This window comes from Pituophis catenifer, unplaced genomic scaffold (genome assembly GCF_029215685.1).
Source record: "Pituophis catenifer annectens isolate HBS135680 unplaced genomic scaffold, rPitCat1.0.hap2 SCAF_4, whole genome shotgun sequence".
Taxonomy (NCBI): Eukaryota; Metazoa; Chordata; class Lepidosauria; order Squamata; family Colubridae; genus Pituophis; species Pituophis catenifer.
The window spans coordinates 76,849,824-76,872,913 of NW_027256884.1; the positions used below are offsets into that span (position 1 = coordinate 76,849,824).

The window sequence follows — 23,090 nt, forward strand, 5'->3', positions numbered from 1 at the left end:
GGTAACTTTCTGCAAAGAACACCCAAAAGGATCTAAAAAATTTTGAGCTAATGAAGACTAACTGTACAAAAATAGATCCAGATTGAATACATAACTGGTGAAAGTTTAAGAAATTATAGAAATTATTACATGATGCTCCTTAAATAGCCTAAAAGTGGATATTTGCAAAGATTGAGAAGATTTTTTTAAAAGAAATATATTATAACCTCAAAAAGACAATGAAAATATAATGGTTGATCATTATAAAAACTGAGATACTCAAAAGCTATCTCTTGAAAAGATAAATACCTATGTAATATTTCATTTCTGTGTCATGTTTGTTCATAAGCTCAAGAAGTCGCACTTCAATTTGGGCTTGATTTAGGAAAGCCTTCTTGTTCTTTATAATTTTAATAGCTACCCACTCCTGTTCCACACGGTCATATGCCTTTACAACCTGTAGAAATGTAAATGCAGAAATGTAGAAAAGAAAAACACAAAATAGATACAACTGCATGTTAATTAGAAAGACAAAACAATTATTGAAATAAATTGCCTTCTATAAGCAACAGAACTTCTTTAACACATATGTATTTGTGTAGAAGATAGAAACAGTCTAGATTTTTGAAAGGAGGAAAATATCTTGAAAATTTTTGGAATTAATTAGTGATTAAAAGTTTTCTAAAATTCTATATTTGTCAAATCACATGAAATCTAACAGTTAAAACTACTTGCCTAATCAGAAATAAAAAGAATTGAAATAGGACTTTGGGCAGATCTACACAGAATTTAAAATGAATAGTATCTATAATAATATACGCATACTATATTGTTGCATTATATATTGGTAGGCTATTAGGAAGTATAATGTATTATCTGGCTATCAAATCCATTAAATATCTATAGCTCTACACAGACCTGTGCACATCAACACATTAAATCAAGGTAGTATAATGGAAAAATTGGGTTTTCTTCCCCACCACCATCATAGTCTAAAAAAAAATTGCAAAATGGATTGTGAAGAGTATATCAAAACCACCCATAAATGACTTGGGTAGGATATTGCTTTAAGCTGCTTTTATTCAAATTATTCAATCATTACCTGTCCAAATGAGCCTTTGCCTATTAAAGAATCAATTTCATAACGATCCATCCATTTTTCCCCATTTTTCACAATATAGTCATAGTTGTCATCATCGTATCCATCATTATAAACCTTCCGCTCTTTTTTGTGACTAGAATCATCTCCTTGTCCCTGTTGATGTCGTCGCTTCTTTTTTGCATAGTAAACCTGAGATTAGGAAATGCAATTATTGCATAGCCAGTTTGTATCATACACTATTGCAAAAGAGATTGAAATGATAATTTAATTGGTAATAAAATGATAAAATGGTGAATAAAAATAAAATGGTGATATTAATCATTAGATGGTTGCATTTTTATTTTATAGCATAATTTATTCAGTTAAAAAGGACCTACAGAAGAGTATGAATATTGTTCAGTAGCCTTGACCAACTGCTCTAAAAGCAAATCTGGAGCTGCTGAAACATAACAGCTTCATACAAGTTCAGTAAATCAAAGAAGCTTGAAGCACAAAACTTGCAAAAGCAGACGTAATTTTAAAGGGTGCAAAGAAATATATGCATTCATAGTTCAACCTATATGACATTAGTCTTCTATTTTATTACTAAGAACACTGCTCTCCTCTGTGCTAAAAGTAGCTTTGGATACCAATGAACAAGTACAATGTCGTTGATTCATTTGTGTTATCCTTATCTATTTTTAGGGCTTGAGTGGATAAAATATCATTTTTAGAGTCTGTTATTTATGTAGTGATACTGAACTTTTAACCACTGCATAAAGAAGAGTCCTGATTTTTACATTATTGACCAATTGGTGTTTGGACAAAGGACATTATTTAATGGCAGAGAGAAGGGGAAGACTGTAGAACAGTTTTAGACAATAATGATTTAATGTCTTTCTCATGGCTGGAATCTGGATACAAGCAAGAAACATTTTTCTGCTTTCTACCTGGCTTAGAGAAAAGAAAGGAAATCCCTAAGATCCAGGGTTACAAAGCTTTGCAAATAAGAATATTGGCTATGATCTATGAAAGAAAGCTTTGCTATGGTGATGAATGTTTTTCTACCCTCTCAGAAACAAGTCTAAACACTATCTGTCATTCAAGTGAAGTGGATAAATCAATCTTATAGTATTTTATTGCATCTCCCACTTTTTATTCATAAAATAAGACAGCTTTTATTTTCTTCTAGCAGACAAGTAATTTTGCCTATAACAAATTTGCAATAAGAATAATTTCAAAGCAGAAAAAAATAATTTTAAGAATGCAAAATTAGAAGAAAAAAAGAGCAGACAATAGCCATTCATACTATATATGAAAATAAAGAAGGGAGGGAGGGAGGGAGAAAGGAAGGAAAACAGATTTTAAATATTGTTCTAAGCAGCTTTTTCCTCTTCTAAAATGCTACTCAAGTAGTAAGTATTCTCTTGAAGACTATATCTCCACTCAACATTAATTGTATTGTAATTGTATTATTAATATAAATTTAGAAAACGTTTTCTTTGTATTAAACAATTAATGTCCAAAGAAATGCATTACAACAACAGCTAAGACTATATATTTAGCTTGTATATTAGTATTAGTAAACACTTTCTAGCCACAATAAACAAACTTATATCAAAATAAAAGTTAACTCAATAAATTATGCAAAATTTACCTCATTAATATGTTTGTATGTTTTGATCAAATCCACAGACAGTTTCCTTAAAGGAGCAGCTGCTGGATCACGGAAAGTTAGTGGCATTCGCCTCTGTAAAATAACAATATCGCATATAACCTTAATCAGATAAATGTTAAATTTTATACGAGTATATCACATAACCTTAATCAGATAAAATCAGAATGTTATTTAAAAATAATGGATTATATATTATATAATCATCAAAAGAATAACCAGAAATATATTTAAAAAGCAAAACATTTAAAATGACAGGTGCTAAAATTTATTTTACTAACATACATCTATGAATGTATAGTAGATTTTGGTTTATACACCCTTTTATGAGATTGTTCTGTTAAAAATAGAATAAAACTAAATTGCTTTTTGGTTATAAAATATAGGGCAACTGTTTCTAAAGCAGATGAATATTCTTTTGAAGAAATCCTTTCAAATAATAAAAGTATCCCTTTCCAGTCTGTTTTGCTATTACACCAAGAATTCCATTGAACAGATATGAACCTTGTCCTGATAAATTTGTCCTTAATCTTTAAATTTTGGAATATGGCCATTATTCAATAAAAATAAACATAGGAGCTGAGACTTGGAGATAGTGACTGAAGTAGTTTTCCCTGATGGATTTCAATAGCAGAATCTTCCACCTAAACATCTATTATCCAAAGAAAGTCTGTTCTAGTAATTTCTACAGGTTTGCATTACAGTATCTTGAAAATACAACTACAGTTCTACATGTTACTTTTTTTCCAAACAAATCAAACTCTGTCCAGAGGCGACTTTCCTGCCATGCTGAAGTATTTTATAAAATAGGGCCTTCAACTCAGAGGAATGCAGAATGGACATTGTAAGATGCAACCTTAAATAACTTGAATATAGAAGCAGAGACTTTGAAATTCGACAGACAAAATGAAAGATATACCAATTTTAAGCAGACTACACTGACAGTATTAGCAATGATGTTAAAAGTTCTAATGCAAGGAAGGTAACATACAGATTTAAGAACCCTTAACTGACACTGCTGAAATCTAATAGCAAAGTACACAGGATCAATTGCCAGTTTAAGCATCACTAGTTGTTTTAAAATGTAGAATGGGACTGAAGTTTTAAACACAATTTGAACATCTACCTCAAAGAGTTAAGGAGGGAAAAAAAAGCTGGAAGATAACCCTTTGACCCTCCCACTTGCACAATATTGTTTAGTATATGTAGGCTTCAGGGCCAAAATAGTGTGCTACCCTCAGTTATGGAACCAAATTAATAGTGATAGCAATAGCAATAGCACTTACACTTATATACCACTTCACAGTACTTTACAGACCTCTGTAAGTGGTTGTACCATGTCAGCATATTGCCCTCAACAGTCTGGGTCCTCATTTTATTGACCTCAGAAGGATGGAAGGTTGAGTCAACCCCAAGCCACTCAGAATCAAACTCCTGGAGTAAACAGTGAGTTAGCCTGAAGTATTGCATTCTAAGCACTGCGCCACCATTGCTCTTATTAAACCCTATTCTAAATAGTTTGGGGCATTTGAGAAATGTTACCTCTCATATATACTTTCTTATTAAAATCTACTGAATGGGCTCAACTTTTGTGTCCATTATTCAGAGGACTTTCAAAACCCTGGCATATTGATTATTACCTTGTTGGTTTTGGTTTCTCATACTACCAAACTAACCGTTTTCCTCAAGTTCTATGTGCCATTGAGACATGCAACATTTTAAAAGTTAAGATGAATCCTTTCTACATAATTTCCTTAGACAATCTTATAAGAATCATCAGGTTACTCAAATCTCAACAAAAGGACTCCATCAGGCTGAAAATACAGGTAGACCCTCAATTAATGACCACTCATTCAAAGTTACAATGGCATTGAATGAGAGGTACTTATGACTGGCCCTCAAGGTTCCAGCCATCCCAGCACTCCATGGTCACAAGATTGCAATCCAGGTGCTTGGCAAATAGATCACACTTATGACAGTTGCAGTAACCTACAATCACATGATCACTATTCAGGAGTTGCAAATTTCTGTTAGCTTCCCCCAAATTGTGAGGAAGTCTTTGTTTAACAAAGGCAACAGGGACTGCCAGAATTGCTATGTCATATTTTATGACCGCATACTTAATAACAGAAATTCCAGTCCCAATCACTATTGCAGCCCCACATTTCTGTGTTTTCATGACATTAGAGACTTGACGGCAGAGTAGATTTATTTCTGGTTTAACCATGGTATGTTTGAAATTCTATATTGTAAGCTGCCCAGTCACTGAGAATTGGGTGGTCTATAAACTGTATTAATAAACAATAAATAAATAAATTTATGTTAAAGTCAGAAATAAATTAATTTCTAATATAAAGTTTAGAAAAGTAAACTGGCCAGAAGTCTCTATAGGAACAGGATTCATGCTAGCTAAAAAAATCTTTCTGTGCTCTGGATGAGAAGGGGCGTTGGTCCTACCTGAGACGCACCTTCTCGTTGGGTGGAGACAGCAGCCAGGATGGGTGATGCACTCGTCTGTCCTGATTGGTGGACTGAGTCTGTCAAAGTTGTTAACTCTGCCCTTGTTGCTAGGGGCCTTCCAGCTTTTGGCGAAGACCTATAAACAGACTCAGCGTGTGGGATATTAAGAGAGAAAAGGAAGGTAAGAGAGAGAAAGACCACAACAGGGAGGGTCTGGCTGCTGTCTCCACCCAACGAGAAGGTGCGTCTCAGGTAGGACCAACGCCCCTTCTCCATTGTGGGTGGAGACAGCAGCCAGGATGGGGCATACCCAACTTCACTGTCCCTGAGTCCGGGGGGGATCAGTCTGGTCCGGAGAACTCTCCCCAGCGAAAACCCGCTGCAGCACTCAGCAACCAAAGGTGGCATCCGCTGACGCGAATTTGTCCAGTTTGTAGTGTTGGATGAACGGCGAAGGTGAAGTCCATGTTGCCGCCCTGCAAATCTCGAGCAAAGAGGCTCGCGTGGCCCACGCTGCTGAAGTCGAAGCACTACAGGTTGAATGCACAGTCAAACGAGGAGGTCTCAGCAAGGAACACAGCTCATAGGCCGTAGAGATCGTCTGCCAGATCCAGCGCCCAATGGTTGACAATGATACCTTGTAACCGAGGAAACCCGGAGGAACGAGACAAAAAGAGATTTAGTCCTGTGAAAAGGAGCAGTCCTCTTAATATACACTCACAAAGCCCTCCTAACGTCGAGAGAATGCCACTGCTATTTAAGTCTGTGAGCCGGCCGAGGGCAAAAATTAGGCAGAACGAGTTCCTGCATGCGGTGAAATGTCGTGTTGACCTTTAGAATAATTGTAGGGTCGAGGCGAAGGATGACTCGATCCGCATGGAAAACGCAGAGATCGCTACGGATGGAGAGCGCGGCAATTTCTGAGATGCGGCGGGCCGAGGTGATGGCCACCAGAAAGGCGATTTTACATGATAGCACGCGGAGGCTAGCCGTCCACAAAGGCTCGTTCGGGAACCCGTGAGTGAGTTCAGAACAATCGAAAGGTCCCAAGTCAGGTACCTATGCAGTACAGGAGGACACAAATTAGTAGCACCGCGGAGAAAATGACGAATCAGTGGGTGTTGAGCCAATGACATCAAAGAACCACAGGTAAGTATCGAAGAGATCACCGCCACCTGCCTGCGCAAGGTATTGGGTGCCAGACCCTTGGAAAGTCCCTCTTGGAGGAAGACTAGGATGTTGACAATGGAGGCTTGAAGAGGCTGAACTCCGTGCTACTCACACCATGAACAAAAGGCCCGCCATGTGGCCGAAAAAATGCGGTCCGTAGAAGGCCTCCAGGAAGCCTGAATTGTCTGGATAATGTCCTCCGGGAGAGAAGCTCAGAGCACACTGCTCAACCTCCAGGCGGTCAGATTGAGCCATGGTAGGTCCGGATGACACAGAGCCCCTTGCGTCAGCGTATCCACCCGTTGAGGAATGCGCCAAAGGGGGGGGGGGGCGACAGAGAAGCTAGGTCCGCAAACCACGGCCTCCAAGGCCAATGGGGAGCCAGGAGAATCAACTCTGCTCGTTCCAACAGTAGCTTGTGTATGACCTGCGAAAGGAGGGAGGTCGGCGGGAATACGTACAGAAGACCCGTCAGCCACGGGGATCAAAGAGCATTGGTGGCCTCCGCGCGAGGCGATGGGAACCTTGCGAAGAAATGCAGCAGTTGTGCGTTGGATTGTGTTGCAAACAGGTCGACCTCCGGAGTGCTGAAATGGAGTGCCAGCTCCCGAAAAATCTGGGGATGTAGACGCCATTCTGCATGGTCCAAATGCTAGCGGCTGAGCCAGTCTGCCTGTACATTGGCTACTCCGGAGATGTGCTTCGACGTCAACGAACTGAAGTGGTGTGCTCTAACCAGAGGCCCAATTTCATGGCCAGCGACATGAGGGATTTGGATCTCATGCCCCCCAGCTGGTTGATGTGGGCTTTTGCCGTGGTGTTGTCCGTAAGGACGAGAACATGACAACCCAAAAGGAGATGGCAAAATACCCGAAGAGCCAAGAAAATTGCGTGCAGCTCCAGCCAATTGATCGGCCTTAGAGCCATGCTGCCAGTCCAGGTGCCCTGCGCAATCTGACCCTGGCAATGGGCGCCCCAACCGTGCAGGCTGGCATCCGTCGTCACCACCACCCTCTGGGGCTTGAAGAACAGGCAACCTTCTGAAATTGCTGGTGACCTCCACCACCTGAGGGACCTGCGCAACGCCTGGGGAACTGACACCTTTAGGGATGAAGTACCTCTGCCCGCTTTCTGTAACGGCAAGAGAAACCATTGAAGGTCTTGGAAGTGCAAACGGGCCCAGGGAACAATCAATATGGCTGAGATCATCTTCCCTAAAGGCTGCGAGAGGGCAAATGGCGAAGCAGACCTACACCCTTCAATCCTGGAGGCAAAAGCTCGTAAACTATCCTGTCGCTCTCGGGACAAGAAGACCTTACCCGCCACAGAGTCAATAAAAGCCCCTAAATGAACGAGACAAGTAGCTGGTACCAAATGACTCTTCTCCAGATTAACTGAAAACCCATGAGCGGTCACAGCCTGTATGGTGACCTGGAGATCAAGCAAGGCCTGCTGAGGGGAAGATGACAAAATCAAAGTATCGTCTAAGTAACACTGTAGATGAATGGATTTGGATCTGAGGGACGCTGCTAAAGCTGCCAAGATCTTAGTAAAGGTTCGTGGCGCAGACAAGAGGCCAAAGGATAAAGCCCTATACTGGTAATGACAGCCCCGATAATAGAACCTCAGGAACCTCCTGTGGGAGGGGAGGATAGGGATATGAAGATAGGCCTCTGTGAGGTCTATAGAAGAAAGGAGATTAACCCTCCGAACACTGTCGAGAATGGATCGTAAAGATTGCATCTTAAATTTACGGTAGATGACATACCGGTTCAAACGTTTAAGGTCCAGAATAGGTCTCCACCCCCACCCCCCCGATGACTTAGGAGCCAGAAACACACGGGAATAAAATCCCGTCCTCTTTTGATCATCAGGCACCAATTGGATAGCCCTGATCGAAAGTAGATGCTGAATCGCAGCCTCCATAAGAACGCGTTTCTCAGAGTTCCGAGACAAAGGGCAGCAAACAAAAGGCATTGGGGGAGGGGAGAGAAATTCAATGGCCAAGCCAGACCGTAAAGTGGCCAGGACCCATTTATCGGACGTGGTACTCCCCCAGCGGTCGGCGAAGAGGGCCAATCTTCCGCCTATGGGGGGGTCCGGGATGCAATCAACGGCGTCGTCGGAAGGAACGACCTCCTCCCCCTCGAAAGGGCCGTTTACCTAACGTGGGCCAGCCCCTCGCTGATTTGTCCTGATAACTCCGCTGTTTGGAATAGAAGGTACCTTGTGATCTAGAAGGGAAGGGAGCAGAAAAACCACTACCATCAACCCCCCAGTACTGCTGGCGATGAGGGTAAGGGGAAAAACGCGGTTCACCCCTACGATACACTGTTGGTAAAACATTTCGTTTATCTTTCATTTCGACAAAAATCCCCAAACAATGCACCCCCCGAAAAGGGGCAGAAGCCAATTGCCATTTATGTCTCGCATCGGCTTGCCAGTGGAGAAGCCACACTAAACGACGCGCTGTAAGAGACGAAGCCAGGGACTTTGCCGCAAAATGCGCAGCATTGAGTGTCGCAACTGCAGAGAATTGGACCGCTGCTACAATCTTATTAAGGTCCTGTCTAATTCTCGTGTCGTCCAGAGCCAGTTTCTCCTGCAATTGCCGAAGCCATAGCAACATTGATTGATTAAAAAAGGATGCGGTTGATGCCGACCTAATAGCCCAGGGCGCGCCTTGATGAGCATGCTGTAAGACCAAGTCCACGCGACGCTCCTCCATACGGAGACTCTCGTCCGGGGTTCCGGGAATGGCGATATTGGGGATCAAAGCTACAATGGGTGCATCCACAGGAGGAACCTGCAGAAGAGAATCCACATCAGAAGACACATTAAAATTCCTCTTATCAGTAGAAGTCGGCACTGGCGCTGATCCAGGAGATGCCCACTGCTTTTTAAGCACCTCCACAGCCTTGGCTGGTTCAGTAAACAAAGGGTTGAAACTCCCCGGACCAGACTGAGGAGGGGCGGGCTCAGAAGTTGACCCTGGCTGCGCCATATTGATTGCCTTAAATAATAAAGACTTAAACAAAGATTGGAGAAAAGGCCAGTAAATGCCAGCTAATCCGGAGAAAGGCCCTTGTCCTGAGAAAGTTCCGGTTCCCCAAAATCCATGTCTTCCAATAAGGACTGGTGTCGTAATGAGAGGCTATAGGTAAATCAGGAGCCATTATAGACAAGCAATCACCCTGGTCATCCCGAGGGAACCCTGGCAGATGGGGCTATATGTCCTGCCAATGACTTTTGTACCGCCGCTTCAATGAGACGTTGTAATTGCTCAGTGCCCATTAACTGAGGTGCTGAGGATTCAGGGAGAACTGAGTCCTGTGCCGGAACAGGCGGCACCGGTGGCTGCAAAAGTGGGCGTTCTGAAATGGCCGAGGATGCACCCCACAAACCCTCCATCAGGATGAAAATAGGGCAATCAGACAAAGACAATTGGTCAGGTGTAGTTGATACTAGCTGTTCTGCTGGAGATCGGAGAGGTGGCACTGAAGTTTCCCCGGTCGGTACACCAGCCTGCAAACTGCTAGAGGCTTTAGAACAAATCTTATTGAGAACATTATCTCTGCGCTTCTCATCCCTTGAAGAGGAAGTCGCGCCTTTATGGCCTCTATGGGACTTGTGGTGGGAGCCAGTGCTCTTAAGTGTTGGATCCTGCATGACCTGCTGCATTGCAGGTGGAGCAGCCAAGGAAACCTGGGCCAAAGACTGCTCAATCATGCTGGCCTGTCGGCCATGTTTGGTCTTGCCGATTGCTTTAGGCATAATGACACAGTCACCTTAGGAAAACACAGGGCAGAAAAGAAGGCACCAGAGTAGCCCCACAAGCGCCACCAGATTTCCCCAGATAATACAGGGGAACAACACGCTATCGCCTAATGGTGATTATAGCGGAATAATAATAAGGTCCAGTCGAAGAGGCAACTGTCAGGCAGAGCCCTTGCAGGGAGCGCGAAAACTCCTCCAACAACTATCCAACACAGTGAGGTGTCTCAACAAAATGGCAGCCGCAACGCTGGTCGTTGCTAAAATGGCGGCCGCAATAGCCGCACCTCAGATTGATCGCTACAGAGTGATTAGCTTAACGCCAGGGTCTAGATGTAAATGGCGTGGAAAGCTACATGCCTCAAAATGGCAGCCACCCCACTGGGCCACAGAAATCGGCGGCCACAAGAACCGCTCTTTCAAAAAAGGGCGCCAATTTTTGTCTGGGCGCAGAAAATGGCGGCCGCAAGAGCCACTCTCCCAAAATGAAACCTGCAAACGACTGTGCTCAGAAACGGACGGCCGCACAAGCCGCTCTCTTAAATAGTCGGGCACAAGTGCCGATCCCAATAAACAATTGAAACAAACGCAGGCGAGCCTGGCTTGTATAGCTCTGCCAGAGCCGAAATAGAGCCGAAAGTGGCATCAGCTGTTTGGCGCAGCAAAATTGCCCCTGGGAGCGCGAAACTCCACACAGTATGATCAACTGAAGCTATTTGTTGAAGAAAGTGTCAGGGAGCACTGAGCTCCACAATGGAAATATGTCAAAAACAAAGGAGAAAAACAGCATCCACGGATGTGAAATGGCTGCCGGACCCAAAACTCACTAAAATAAAATGGGAAAAAGAGCACTAACAAAGGCTACAACCCTTTTAACAGAGAAACTAAGGGAAATCCCGTCACAGATAGAAAAGAGACAGTCACTAACAGCCACCAGGGAGAGCAAACTACCCCGGTAGGGCTAGTGCTGAAAACTCAGAGTTCACCAAATCCAATACCATAGACCAAAATGAAGTCAATTCCAAGCCAAAGTCCAAACAGGGAAAAATCAAACCATTGAATAAGACAATAGGTTCACAAAAAAGGCTAGAGACTCTATCCCACATGACTGTCCAGTCAGATGGACTGAGTCAAAAGCTGGAAGGCCCCTAGCAACAAGGGCGGAGCTTAACAACTTTGACAGACTCAGTCCACCAATCAGGACAGACGAGTGCATCACCCATCCTGGCTGCTGTCTCCACCCACAATGGAGAACATTGAGGAAACACTTTTTCTGGTTGACCGAATTGATCTGAAAGGGTGATTTGAGGGGCTTTGGGGTAGAGCAGAGGCATCACACTGTTTCCATTAAATAAATGATTGGGACATGATATTATAAGACATGTTAGGGAGAGTGAAAAATTGAGTGAGTCTACAAATATAATATAGCACACAATTAAGTATGTTGGCCTTCCTTCCTTTCAGGGTGCAACCTAACCAAAGAATCAAAATGACAATAGACGTTCAAAGTAAAAAAAAAAAATCCTGCTTCTTAACCTTGGGATAGCTTCAAAGTAAAGTATCTATTATCCAGGATTTAATTCTGATGAAAATTATAACCTGGAACTTAATACAAATATCTAGGTGAGAGAGAGAGAAAAGGATTCATTACAAAGTTAAGTCACTCTAGGATGTTAACAATTTACAGCTGTAAGCATACAGCCTGCAAATCTTTTAGAAGTATCCATAGTAGCCATTCAATCTGATCAAAGCTCCAAATAAGCTCTAGTTAAACAAGTCATACATAAAACAGTATATTGGATCACATTTTTATTGAACATACTGTCTTTGAAGCCCTCTTAAGGGCTCATTGAATCAGATACTACAATCAATGAAATGATAAATGAGTTACAACTTCTGCTTTTGATAAAACAGGATCATGGAATTGAATCAAATCCTCATCATAAGATCTTAATTTCTTGTAGATTTCCCATGTATTCCAATGACTAGGAATGCATCAATTTAACTGCCAGGCAGATATACTGATTATCAGTGACGAAATGTAAAATTTGTTACTACCAATTCTGTGGGCATGGCTTGGTGGGGGGTAATGTGACTGGGTGGGCGTGGCCAACTTTTTTTTTTAACTTTTAAAAGCATTTTTTCTACAACCTCTTCTGTCAAAGAGGTTTTAGAAAAAATGCTTTTAAAAGTTAAAAAAAAAAGTCTCTGATGATCGCGCGGCTCAGCTGGACATGGGGGAGGGAGGGGCTGGATTTTTGCTATCGGTTCTCTGAACCACCCGCTGCCATCGCTACTGGATCGGGTGATCCAGTCCGAACAGGGAGCATTTCACCCATGCTGATTATGTGCTCTCACCTATTGTATTACCTATTAGCACACACATAAATATATTTTTTCCATGACTTCTGTCTCTAACATCATCCTTTGAGTCTCCCAATGGTGCATCCATCACCACTGTAACTAAGTCCATTCACCTTGTTGTAGACATCCTATTCTTCCCTTTCCTTCCATCCTTCCCAACATTAGAGCTTTCTCTAGAGAGCTAGGTTCTCACATTATTTATTATATGGGTAATCGGAGTCTGATTATTTGTCACTTGAGCAAGAACTCTTGGTTGATTTGTTTGAATGATCCTTTTCTTTATTTTCTTCACTGCCCATTGTATTCTCAAGTCTTCTCCAACATCAGAGTTCAAAAGCATCTCTTTCAACCCTGCTTCTTCAAATCTAATTTTTTTCTATAGAATATCACAGGCAATATTATGGCTTGCATGTTTCTGATATTTGTAAGTATAATCACATCATGGCATCTGAACAACTTCTCCAGATCTTTATGATAAGTGGTAGTGGCACAGTGGTTAGAATGCAATATTGCAGGCTAACTCTGCATTCTACTGCCAAGAGTTCAATCCTGATGGGACTCAAGGTTGACTCAGCCTTCTATTCTTCCAAGGTTGGTAAAATGAGGACCCAGATTGTTGGGAGCAATATGCTGACTCTGTAAACTGCTTAGAGAGGGCTGTATCTCCACTGTCAGGGAGATATAGAAGGAAATAAGTCACTGTGCGTATGTATATATGTATATATAACATTAGAAAGTAGTTAATAGATGAAGTTGAGCACTATATATGTACTGTATATGTATATGTAATTTGTGTGTTTGATTAAGAGAAACTTGTCAGTTTTTCTTATAATTGTTTTAAATGTCTTTTTTTTAAAATACGAATAAAGTTTGTTAAAAAAAAAAAGAGAGAGGGCTGTAAAGCACAGTGAACCGGTATATAAGTGCTATTGCTATTCATGATAATTGACTTGACTATTTGGTCCTTTTCTGTTGATGGTTAATCCTAAAAGACCAAAGCTATCCATTGCTTCAATATTTTAATTATCAAGCCTAAGGCTGGTTGTTCTACCTGCTGTCTGTGCTCTGTGAGTTCTATTATAGTTTGCAGGTCTTATGCATTTCTTATGCATATCAGTGTAGTGTCATCATCATCATCATCATCATCACCCGGAGGCTCCAGCTGGTCCAGAATGCGGCCGCGGGGGTGGTTATGGGAGCGACGTGGCGCTCCCATGTGACCTCCCCTCCTGCGCGAGCTGCACTGGCTCCCGGTGGTCTTCCGGGTGTGCTTCAAGGTTTTGGTTACCACCTTTAGAGCGCTCCATGGCTTACGACCGGGGTATCTACGAGGCTGCCTTCTGCCACCAGTAGCCTCTCAATGACCAGTACGCTCCCATAGAGAGGGGCTCCTCCGGGTGCCGTCGGCCAAACAATGTCGACTGGCGGCCCCCAGAGGGAGAGCCTTCTCTGTGGGGGCAACCGCCATCTGGAACAAGCTCCCCCCGGAAATACGGAGGATCCCGGACCTGCGAGCTTTCCGCCGTGCCATCAAAACATTTCTTTTCCAGCAGGCCGGCCTGGCCTAACCTCTCTTTTAAACTTTTTAAAAAAAAAATAAAATTTCTAAATTTTAAATTTGTCTTTTGAATTTGGGGTGTTTTAAATTTCGTTCTCCGGGCCAATTATTTAATTGTATTTTTTAACATTTGTATTATATGTATTTTATTTGGCTGTTCACCGCCCTGAGTCCTTCGGGAGTAGGGCGGTATACAAATTTAAAAATTAAATAAATAAATAATAAATAATAATAATAATAATTAATGTTTTTCCTCCAATTCTAAAACCATGTTCATGTTCTTCCAGTTTCTTCCTCAAATTTTAAAACCACATTAATGTTCTTCCAGTCCAGCTTCCTATATATATTCAGCAGATAAATTAAAAAAAAAAATTGCAACCAACTTCACCATGTTCTGTCCATACAGTGGCTTTCTGACCTGTATATAAGTTTCTCATGAGGACAATGAGATGCTTTGAAGTTCCCATTTTTCTAAGTACCCATATATGCTCGAGTATAAGCCGACCCGAATATAAGCCGAGGCACCTAATTTTACCACAAAAAACTGGGAAAACTTATTGACTCGAGTATAAGCCTAGGGTGGGAAATAATATACACGCTGTGTTGTGTACGCACTATGTTACTGCATGCGCTGCATTACTGCATATGCAGCGTTACCATGGCGTGCAGGAGAAAAGAAGAGTGGTGATATCAGCAGTTATCGGACCACCCACAGAGGCTGCAGGCGCCTGCAGATGAGCGGGAGAGACCGGAGAACACCCGCACTGCACCAGAGAACAGGTAAGTGGGACCCTCACTCGAGTATAAACCAAGGGGGGCTTTTTCAGCATGAAAAATGTGCTGAAAAACTCGGCTTATACACGAGTATATACGGTATATTCGTTTGATGTGACCAATACAACTGAAACTTCCCTACAATCAATGATGCACATATGGATTTCTTTTGGATATTCTTTGATTGTTTAAATTATCCAGCATGTATCAACAATAATGTGTCATGTTCTTTAGCCTTGCCTAAAGTCAGCATGAACATCTGCCATTTCTTTTTCCAAATAAAATTCTAATCCACGCTGGATGACGGTTAGCTTTACTTTGCAAGCATGTGAAATTAAGGATATTGTACAATCATTTGCACACTCAGTTTAGTCTCCCATTTTTTGGTATTGGAATGTAGATGATCTCTTCCAATAAGTGCGCCACTGTATCATTCCCCAAATTTGCTGGCATAAATTAGTTAGAACTTTCACTAATTCTCCTGTTGCTTGCTTGGGTATGGGTAATTCCATCAACACATTTCCAACTTGGAAATGACCAGAGTTCTGATATCTTCATCTTTTAGTACTAGAGGTTCTTGTAGGTAAGCAGTATCTTCTAAGATATCCAATATTCTTGAATATCGACAACTTTATTGCACAACCTTCAATATATACCTTCTATTTTAATCTGTTCTCCTATGAATTGAGTACTATCTATCCAGCTTCTTTTAGCATATCAATTTGAGGTTGGAACTGCCTTCTGAATGCAAAGATTTTCCTTGTTTTTCCATGTCTGTTTTCATTATCTGTGTCTTTACAGATAGTTAGAAATAGAGAAATGAAATATCACTATAAATTCTTCTCAGAATTACAACCCAACAAAAATAATCCCAATATAATGCTCAAGGAAGCTGTAAAGAACCCCTTAGTACCAACAAAAATGTATAAGCCACTCACACATTCTCTGATGTCACTGCTCATCAGTCTACCAAAGGGGAAAATGGAACGAAAGTAATATGCATGGAAATATATCTAGGAGGAAACCACTCCTTTCCAGAAAGTACATTGCTACCTGTCTTAAGATTTGACAATAGTCACTTGGATGATGCAGTGAAACCGTATTCTGTGACATGAAAGTTGTACTTTTTAGCATTAATGAGAAATATATTTGGAGAAAATGAAGCACTGAATTCCAAGAGAAGAATATTATACCCAACTGTGAAGCACACAGCTTCACAGTTGGGTACAAAATGTATGATGATTTGGAATCTCAAGACCCAAGTCTTACAACTGAGAGAACAATGGATTCTGGGTTGCATCAGCAAATTTGAAAGGAGATTGTCCAGTTATCTCCATGCAAAGTTGAAAAAATATGGGTCATGAACACAACAGTGAATCTATAAACATAAATACTGTACATATACTGCAGGTGGCTGGAGCAGAAGGAATAACATGTTTTGGAATGGCTGAGTTAAAGTCTCAGTTAGTTAACCCAAATGAAATGCTGTGGTATGACTGGAAGCAAGGATTTACTGCATAAAGCTCAAAGGTTATCTATGTCTTGAGGCTCTCTTTAAAATAAATTGGGCCAAAACATCTCAAGGATGATGTGCAGGACTGATCAGCAAGTACAAAAAAAGTTTTCCAAAGTCACAGTTCTAATAGGTAAGGAGGTATTATCAATTATTACATATAAAGCTTCCCATACGTTTTTCCAATAAAAACAGTGAATGTTGAGATTCTAAGTTCAATAAAGATGCAACACAATAAACTATTTTATGTGTTGTTTAATCACAATCAACACACAGATAACACTTAGATGAAACTCAAATGACACTGCAGGTCACAGTACTGCAGAATTATAATTCTAAGGGGTTCACAAACATTCTTTCATTCTATTGGTGTAGAAAGCAAAGAGATACTTATTGTCACAGTCCATAAAAATCCATCTCTCTTTGACAGCCTTATAAAACTCGAATGTTGATGTTTAATGTCTGGATATCCAGAACAGTAGGGATATTCTACCGGTATGTAGTCGTCACACAGCACTGCAGTTTAACATCTTGATAAATGTGAATAAAGTGAGTTGCCAAATATTTTACTTTGACATTTTGAACATGAAATGTGTGACTCTTCCATTTCAAATGCAAAAACTGTTGTTCTGAATGTGAAATAAGACTGGAACATTTTAAAATGAGTGCTCCAGCCTTGGGATACCTTTTTCAGATTTAGTTAGATCTGTAATCATGTTACATAATTTTTTAAAATTAAAATGTTTCCAAGTTGCAAGTTGCAAAACTTGGAAATGTTTCCAAGTTTTGCATATTTCTCAAGGTTTACCTCTAAATGCCAGTGGACTATGAAGACTGACACTTCATGGCACTTAAAAGGATTTTCTCTCTCCATTGTGTCTACACAGAACTCACTTCTTCTCTTCTTCTTTACTTCCTCTTTTACTGCTTCAGATGTAGAGGGAGATACAAGATTCTGGTTTTTGCTCTTCTGGCAGCCTCAACCATCGTTAATTGATGTTCTAGTTTGTCTTTGATGTTGTCGCTCCATCTTTTTCTGGGTCTCCCTCATCTTCTCTTCTTTTTGTATATGCCTTGTAAGGTATGGAATTTCACAACATCCTCTTTAGGTGAGCAAACCCCTTTATTTGCTGTAAGGTAAAGGTAAAGGTTCCCCCGCACATGTGTGCTAGTCGTTTCCAGCTCTAGGGGCAGTGCTCATCTCCATTTCTAAGCCAAAGAGCCAGCACTATCCAAAGACATCTCTGTGGTCATGTGGCTGTATTTGTATGCAATTTAAGTCTATGTCAATTCTTTCTCTTATGGTTTCATTACTGATTTTATCTCTTCTGGTTACTCCAGCAGCTTTCCTCTAATATCTCATTTCTGTGCTGACTAACTTTCATTTACATTTTATTCTAAGTGTCCATGTTTGGTACTGGTAACATAAGGTGGGGATATATATGCTTTTATGAGCTGCTTCTTTGTGCTGATAAGTATTGCCTTTTATTATAGAAGTGGAGCAAGTTGTCCCAATACTTGGTTTGCCTTAATATTGCATTGTGTGTTAATCTCTTTGTCCATTTTACCATCATCCGTGAATGTTGTTTCCAGATATTGAACTTTTATGCTTGTTTCTTCTGTTACTATGTTTAGGGTATGCTTTTCTCTTCCAATTATCATTACTTCTGTTTTCTCTTTGCTGATTCTCATATTATTTGTCTTGTGATCTTGGCTATAGGATGTTGTTGCAGCTTCTTAGGTGTACTTGCTATCAATGCCTAATCATCTGCAAAAAGTAGTTCATTGATATTATTTTCATTCCTGGGTTTGGCTTGTTTATGCTCTCAATATAGGTGATAAACAATGGTGGTGATAGTATATATCCCTGCTTTACTCCGGATGTTATTGTGAAAAGCAAGGGATTACTAGGAGTGGGCCAAGTATGGCATGGCCTTGTGCTATAGGACCATTATGGCAGCCATAAAGGCCATCCTGGGACCTCCTGAAACAGCCTGCCTAAAGGGGCTCGGGTGAAGTTACGACAGGCCCAGAAAGCCAGCAATGGATAATATATTGTTACAGAAATTATAACAAGAGACAAATGGACTGATCAAACAAAAACAATCTTTGCCCATCCAAGCTGGTTAAATACAATTGTTCTGATGGCTAAGGAAGGAGATTATATTGATTGTTGATTAGTTTTTATATTTCATCTGTAGAATATGTTATAGATAGTCCTTGTTTAATTAAGATCTGGGGTTGGAGAGGCCGGAGGACAGCCAAGGATTGGTTATCAGGTCGCCTCGGATGGCCTCTCCTCCCCCCTCCCCCTTCTCTGGCCTGGCTATCGGCCTTGTGATCAGTCGCCTCAGGTCTGTATCCGGCTGCAAACTCTCCCTTTTTACATACATCTTTCCTCCTGTGAGATTATTATTACTCAGCTTCTCCTGATTTGCTCTAATTCCATCTGAGCCCCTTGTCGGACGGTGACTTGAACAGTACAATGTGGGTGCTGATGGAGTTGGCTGTTATTAACATCTATCACCGGAGGAGACGGACCATCAAATTCTTATTCCCATGTCCATCTGGCCCAGCCACCGTGAGAGGGTGGCTTGGAAATTTCCCTCCGAGTGTCTTAAATCAGCACGGGACTCCTCCCACCACCGTGAGACAGCAGTGGACCCCATTTTTACCTACACTGAGATCCATTCTTCTGCTCCAGGACTTTTTAGATTAGGTTGCCTGGACCCTACCCAGATATTATCCCCATCCTGGTTGATTTGATGTATTCGGTGGCAGAGCTTTTTGCAGTGCGAGACTCCCCCCTCTCATAGGCCTGGCCCTCCTCACTATTGAGGGCCTACCTTGATGATGGGCTTTGGAACCCTGAGAGGTGGCATGTTGTGAGGAGGAGGTTGAGGGGTTTCTTGGGAAAGTTCTTAGAGAAAATTTTAAGGGGTTCCGGGAGGGGGGGGCGGGCTGTTTCTTGGGTGGACCTGGGGGGGGTCCCATTGGATCAGGGAGCTGGCCTGTCGGATGGCATTGGCGGGGAGTGCAGGGAGGGGAGGCCGGATGGGGCATGGGAGGATGAGGGTTGTTCCATCTCCGTGGTGGTTGGGAGACATACGGGTGGAGTGAACAGAGGGGGTAAGGACATCAGAGGGGCACACCCTCGCTGCTTGCAGCGGGTCCAGTGTTCTGGCCCTCATGGCTTTGCCTGTGTCCCTGGGGGGTTAGGAGTGCGGAGCCCGGGACTCAGGCTGGTGTATGTTAACGCCAGGTCCGTTGTTAGTAAGGCTCCCCTCGTGCGAGATCTGATAGACGAGGGGGGTGCTGACCTGGCCTGTATCACGGAGACCTGGTTGGGGCCGGAGGGAGGGCTTTCTCTCTCTGATCTATGTCCACCAGGCTTCCGTGTTCTACACCAGCCTCGATTCCACGGGAGGGGTGGTGGAGTGGCGGTTGTTATTAGGGAAGGTCTTAGTCTTAGGGAGGTCACTGTCCCTCAGATAGGCAGGTGTGAATCACTTCTGTTGAAATGGGACAGTCGGCTCTGTTGATTACGTACCTGTCTCCCAGCTGTGTGTCTGCAGTCCTGCCCGCACTGCTCGAAGTCATAGCCGAACTGATGGTTGAGCTCCCCAACATGATGATTGTGGGAGATTTTAATCTCCCGTCAGCCGGTGAGACATCTGAGTTGGTTCGGGAGTTTATGGCCTCCATGGCGGCCATGGCCCTGACTCAAGTTGTACAGGGCCCAAGTCACAGCGGTGGACACACACTCGACCTGATTTTTATCTCTGGGCAGTGGATAAATGCTTGGGGTAGGGGGGAACTTTCTATTCAACCCCTGCCATGGACCGACCATTCCCTCCTCAGGCTTACTTTCCATCCGCCAACCCACACTGCTGGGAGGTGGAACCGACTCGTTGGTTCTGCCCCAGGTGCCTGATGGACCCTGATAGGAAGCGGCGAAACGGGAGTATTTCGCCGCTCTCATTGCGTCTGTAGAAAATCACCCAGCAGCCTTGTTTCGCGTGACCCGCTCCCTCCTCAAACTGGGAGCGAGGGACGATACCTTACAAGGCAGCGCTGAGGATTTTGTTCAATTTCTGCAAAACAAAGTCGCTCAGATCCGGACAGGGTTGGACTCTGACTGGGCAGAATCCAATGAGGGAATGGGAGCAAGTCTTGAAGGTGACATCTGGGCTGAGTTCGACCCTGTTTCCATAGAGGAAGTGGACATGATAGTGGGTAGATTGGGAGCCTCCACATGTTTGTTGGACCCATGTCCCTCCTGGCTTGTCGTGGCAACCAGAGAGGGGACCGGAGACTGGATCCGGGCGATTACTAACGCTTCTTTGAGGGATGGGGTCTTCCCTGCCGTACTAAGGAGGCAGTGGTTCATCCCCTCCTCAAGAAGCCAGCCCTGGATCCGGCCTCCTTAAACAACTTTCGTCCTGTCTCCAACCTTCGCTTTGTAGCGAAGGTTGTTGAGGCTGTGGTGGCTTACCAACTCCCGCAATTCCTGGAGAAAGCTGATTACCTAGACCTGTAACAATCGGATTTCAGGCATGGCCACAGCACGGAAACGGCATTGGTCGCCCTGGTGGATGATCTCTGGCGGGCCCAGGATGGGGGTTGTTCCTCCATTCTGGTGCTACTTGACCTCTCAGCGGCTTTTGATATCATCGACCATGATATCCTACTGTGACGGCTCCGGGGATTGGGAGTAGGGGGCACTGTGCTACAGTGGTTCTCCTCCTATCTCTCGGGCCGTACGCAGTTTGTTTGGGTGGGGGGTCAGAGATCCTCCCTAGGCCCCTCACGTGTGGGGTGCCACAGGGGTCGGTTCTCTCCCCCCTGCTCTTTAACATCTATATGAAGCCACCGGGTGAGATCATTTGTAGTTTCAGGGTGAGGTATCATCAGTACGCTGATGATACCCAACTGTATATCTCCACCCCGGACCAAGCCAGGGATGCCCTTTCCGTGATGTCTAAGTGCCTGGAGGCGGTACAGGTCTGGATGGGTAGAAACAGGCTCAGACTCAACCCCTCCAAGACCGAGTGGCTGTGGATCCCGGCATCGCCTGATCTAGTTACCTCATCACTTTTGATGGGAGGGGAGTTACTTACTCCCTCTGAAAAGGTTCGCAATCTTGGCGTCTTCCTTGATTCATGGCTGTCCCTGGTGGATCATCTAACGGCCGTAAAAAGGGGGGCCTTTGCACAGGTTCGCCTAGTGCGCCAATTGCGGCCTTTCCTAGACAGGAATGCCCTCCGTACAGTCACTCAAGCTCTCATTGTCTCTCGGTTGGATTACTGTAATGGCCTCTACATGGGACTGCCCTTGTGGTGCACCCGGAGGCTCCAGCTGGTCCAGAATGCGGCCGCGGGGGTTGTTACAGGAGCTTCCCGTTACTCCCGTGCAACACCTCTCCTGCGCGAGCTGCACTGGCTGTCAGTGGCCTTCCAGATCCGCTTCAAGGTGCTGGTATTGACCTATAAAGCCCTACATGCCATGGGCCTGGGATACTTGCAGGACCACCTCCTACCGGCCTCCCACGGCTCAGTGCGTTCACATAGAGCTGCCTTTCTCTGGGTGCCGTCGGCCAGACAATGTCGGCTGGCGACCCCCAGGATGAGGGCGTTCTCTGTGGCCGCATCGACCCTCTGGAATGGGTTACCCACCGAGCTCCGGACGGCTCCCAATCTCCGCACTTTCCGCGCTGGCCTGAAGACATGGCTGTTCCAGCAAACTCCCTGATCAACTATGAGATTTTAATTTTGGGGATTTTAATTTTCATATTGGTTTTAGGTGTTATTCTTGTTGTTTTATTTGTGTGAGCTTCGGAAGAACGGCGGCATATAAATTTTAAAAATAAATAAATAAATAAATAACCCTAATTTGGATTTTAAACTCCATCATTAAGCAAAACAGCATGCGACTCTACTAACCATGGTAGTTTCAGTAATTCAATTGTGCTCCTTAAATAAGGCATTATATGACCTCTTGCTGGCTTTTCTACTGACTTTGTTGGAAACCAACTGGGAAGGTTGCAAATGGCAATCGTGGGATTGTGGGATGCTATAACAATTATAGATGTGAGGGCTAGTCGTAAGTCACTTTTTTCAGTGCCATCGTAATTTTGAACAGTCATTAAACAAATGGTTAAAGCAAGCATTACCTATATATTACCTACTCTACTCTACTCTACTCTACTCTACTCTACATGGGTTTTATATGGTTTTTGTATTGTACTCTGGGGTTTTAAAATACTTTTTAAATTACTGTAAGCTACCAGAGATATTGAGATTGGCAATCATAAAAATAGAAATAATAAATAAAATAAAATAGACATTCCTGTGGTTTAATTTTGGTTTTACCCTTCTGCTTTATCTTGTATCTTTTTACAAATTTGGCAACTGAATCTAGTACTATGGATGAAGACATACATAAATTTGTACACTCGCATTTTTATTTTCAATCCGTTTCCCAAGAATGTCTGTCATAAACTATGCCTTCTTCACAACTGCTATACCCTGAGCACAAGATTACAAGAGCTGTGTCCTGATTAGTTGTAGATGACTCAGAATCCATCAGTGTAAACAAGAAATTAGGTTGTTGGTTGATTAAAGTTTAAAGAGAACATTCTAGAATTTTAGTTTTTATCATCTTATATAGTTTAATCTTATTCATAAACCTGATCAGTTAGCAGTAATTCCTTAATCAAGATTATTTATCAAAAAGTTTTTTT

The 23,090-nt window shown here is 42.8% G+C and overlaps 1 protein-coding gene across 3 annotated transcripts in view; it reads right to left on the reverse strand.

Annotated features, from left to right (window-relative positions):
• DYRK1A (dual specificity tyrosine phosphorylation regulated kinase 1A) overlaps positions 1-23,090 on the reverse strand; it is a 206,452-nt gene that overhangs the window by 16,885 nt on the left and 166,477 nt on the right. For all 3 annotated transcript variants that reach the window (XM_070944306.1, XM_070944307.1, XM_070944308.1), the window contains 3 exons: positions 2,718-2,810; positions 1,082-1,270; positions 289-436 (listed from right to left, as the gene is read on the reverse strand). In XM_070944306.1, coding sequence (XP_070800407.1) covers positions 289-436; positions 1,082-1,270; positions 2,718-2,810 — 430 coding nt within the window. The remainder of the gene's footprint in view (positions 1-288; positions 437-1,081; positions 1,271-2,717; positions 2,811-23,090) is intronic.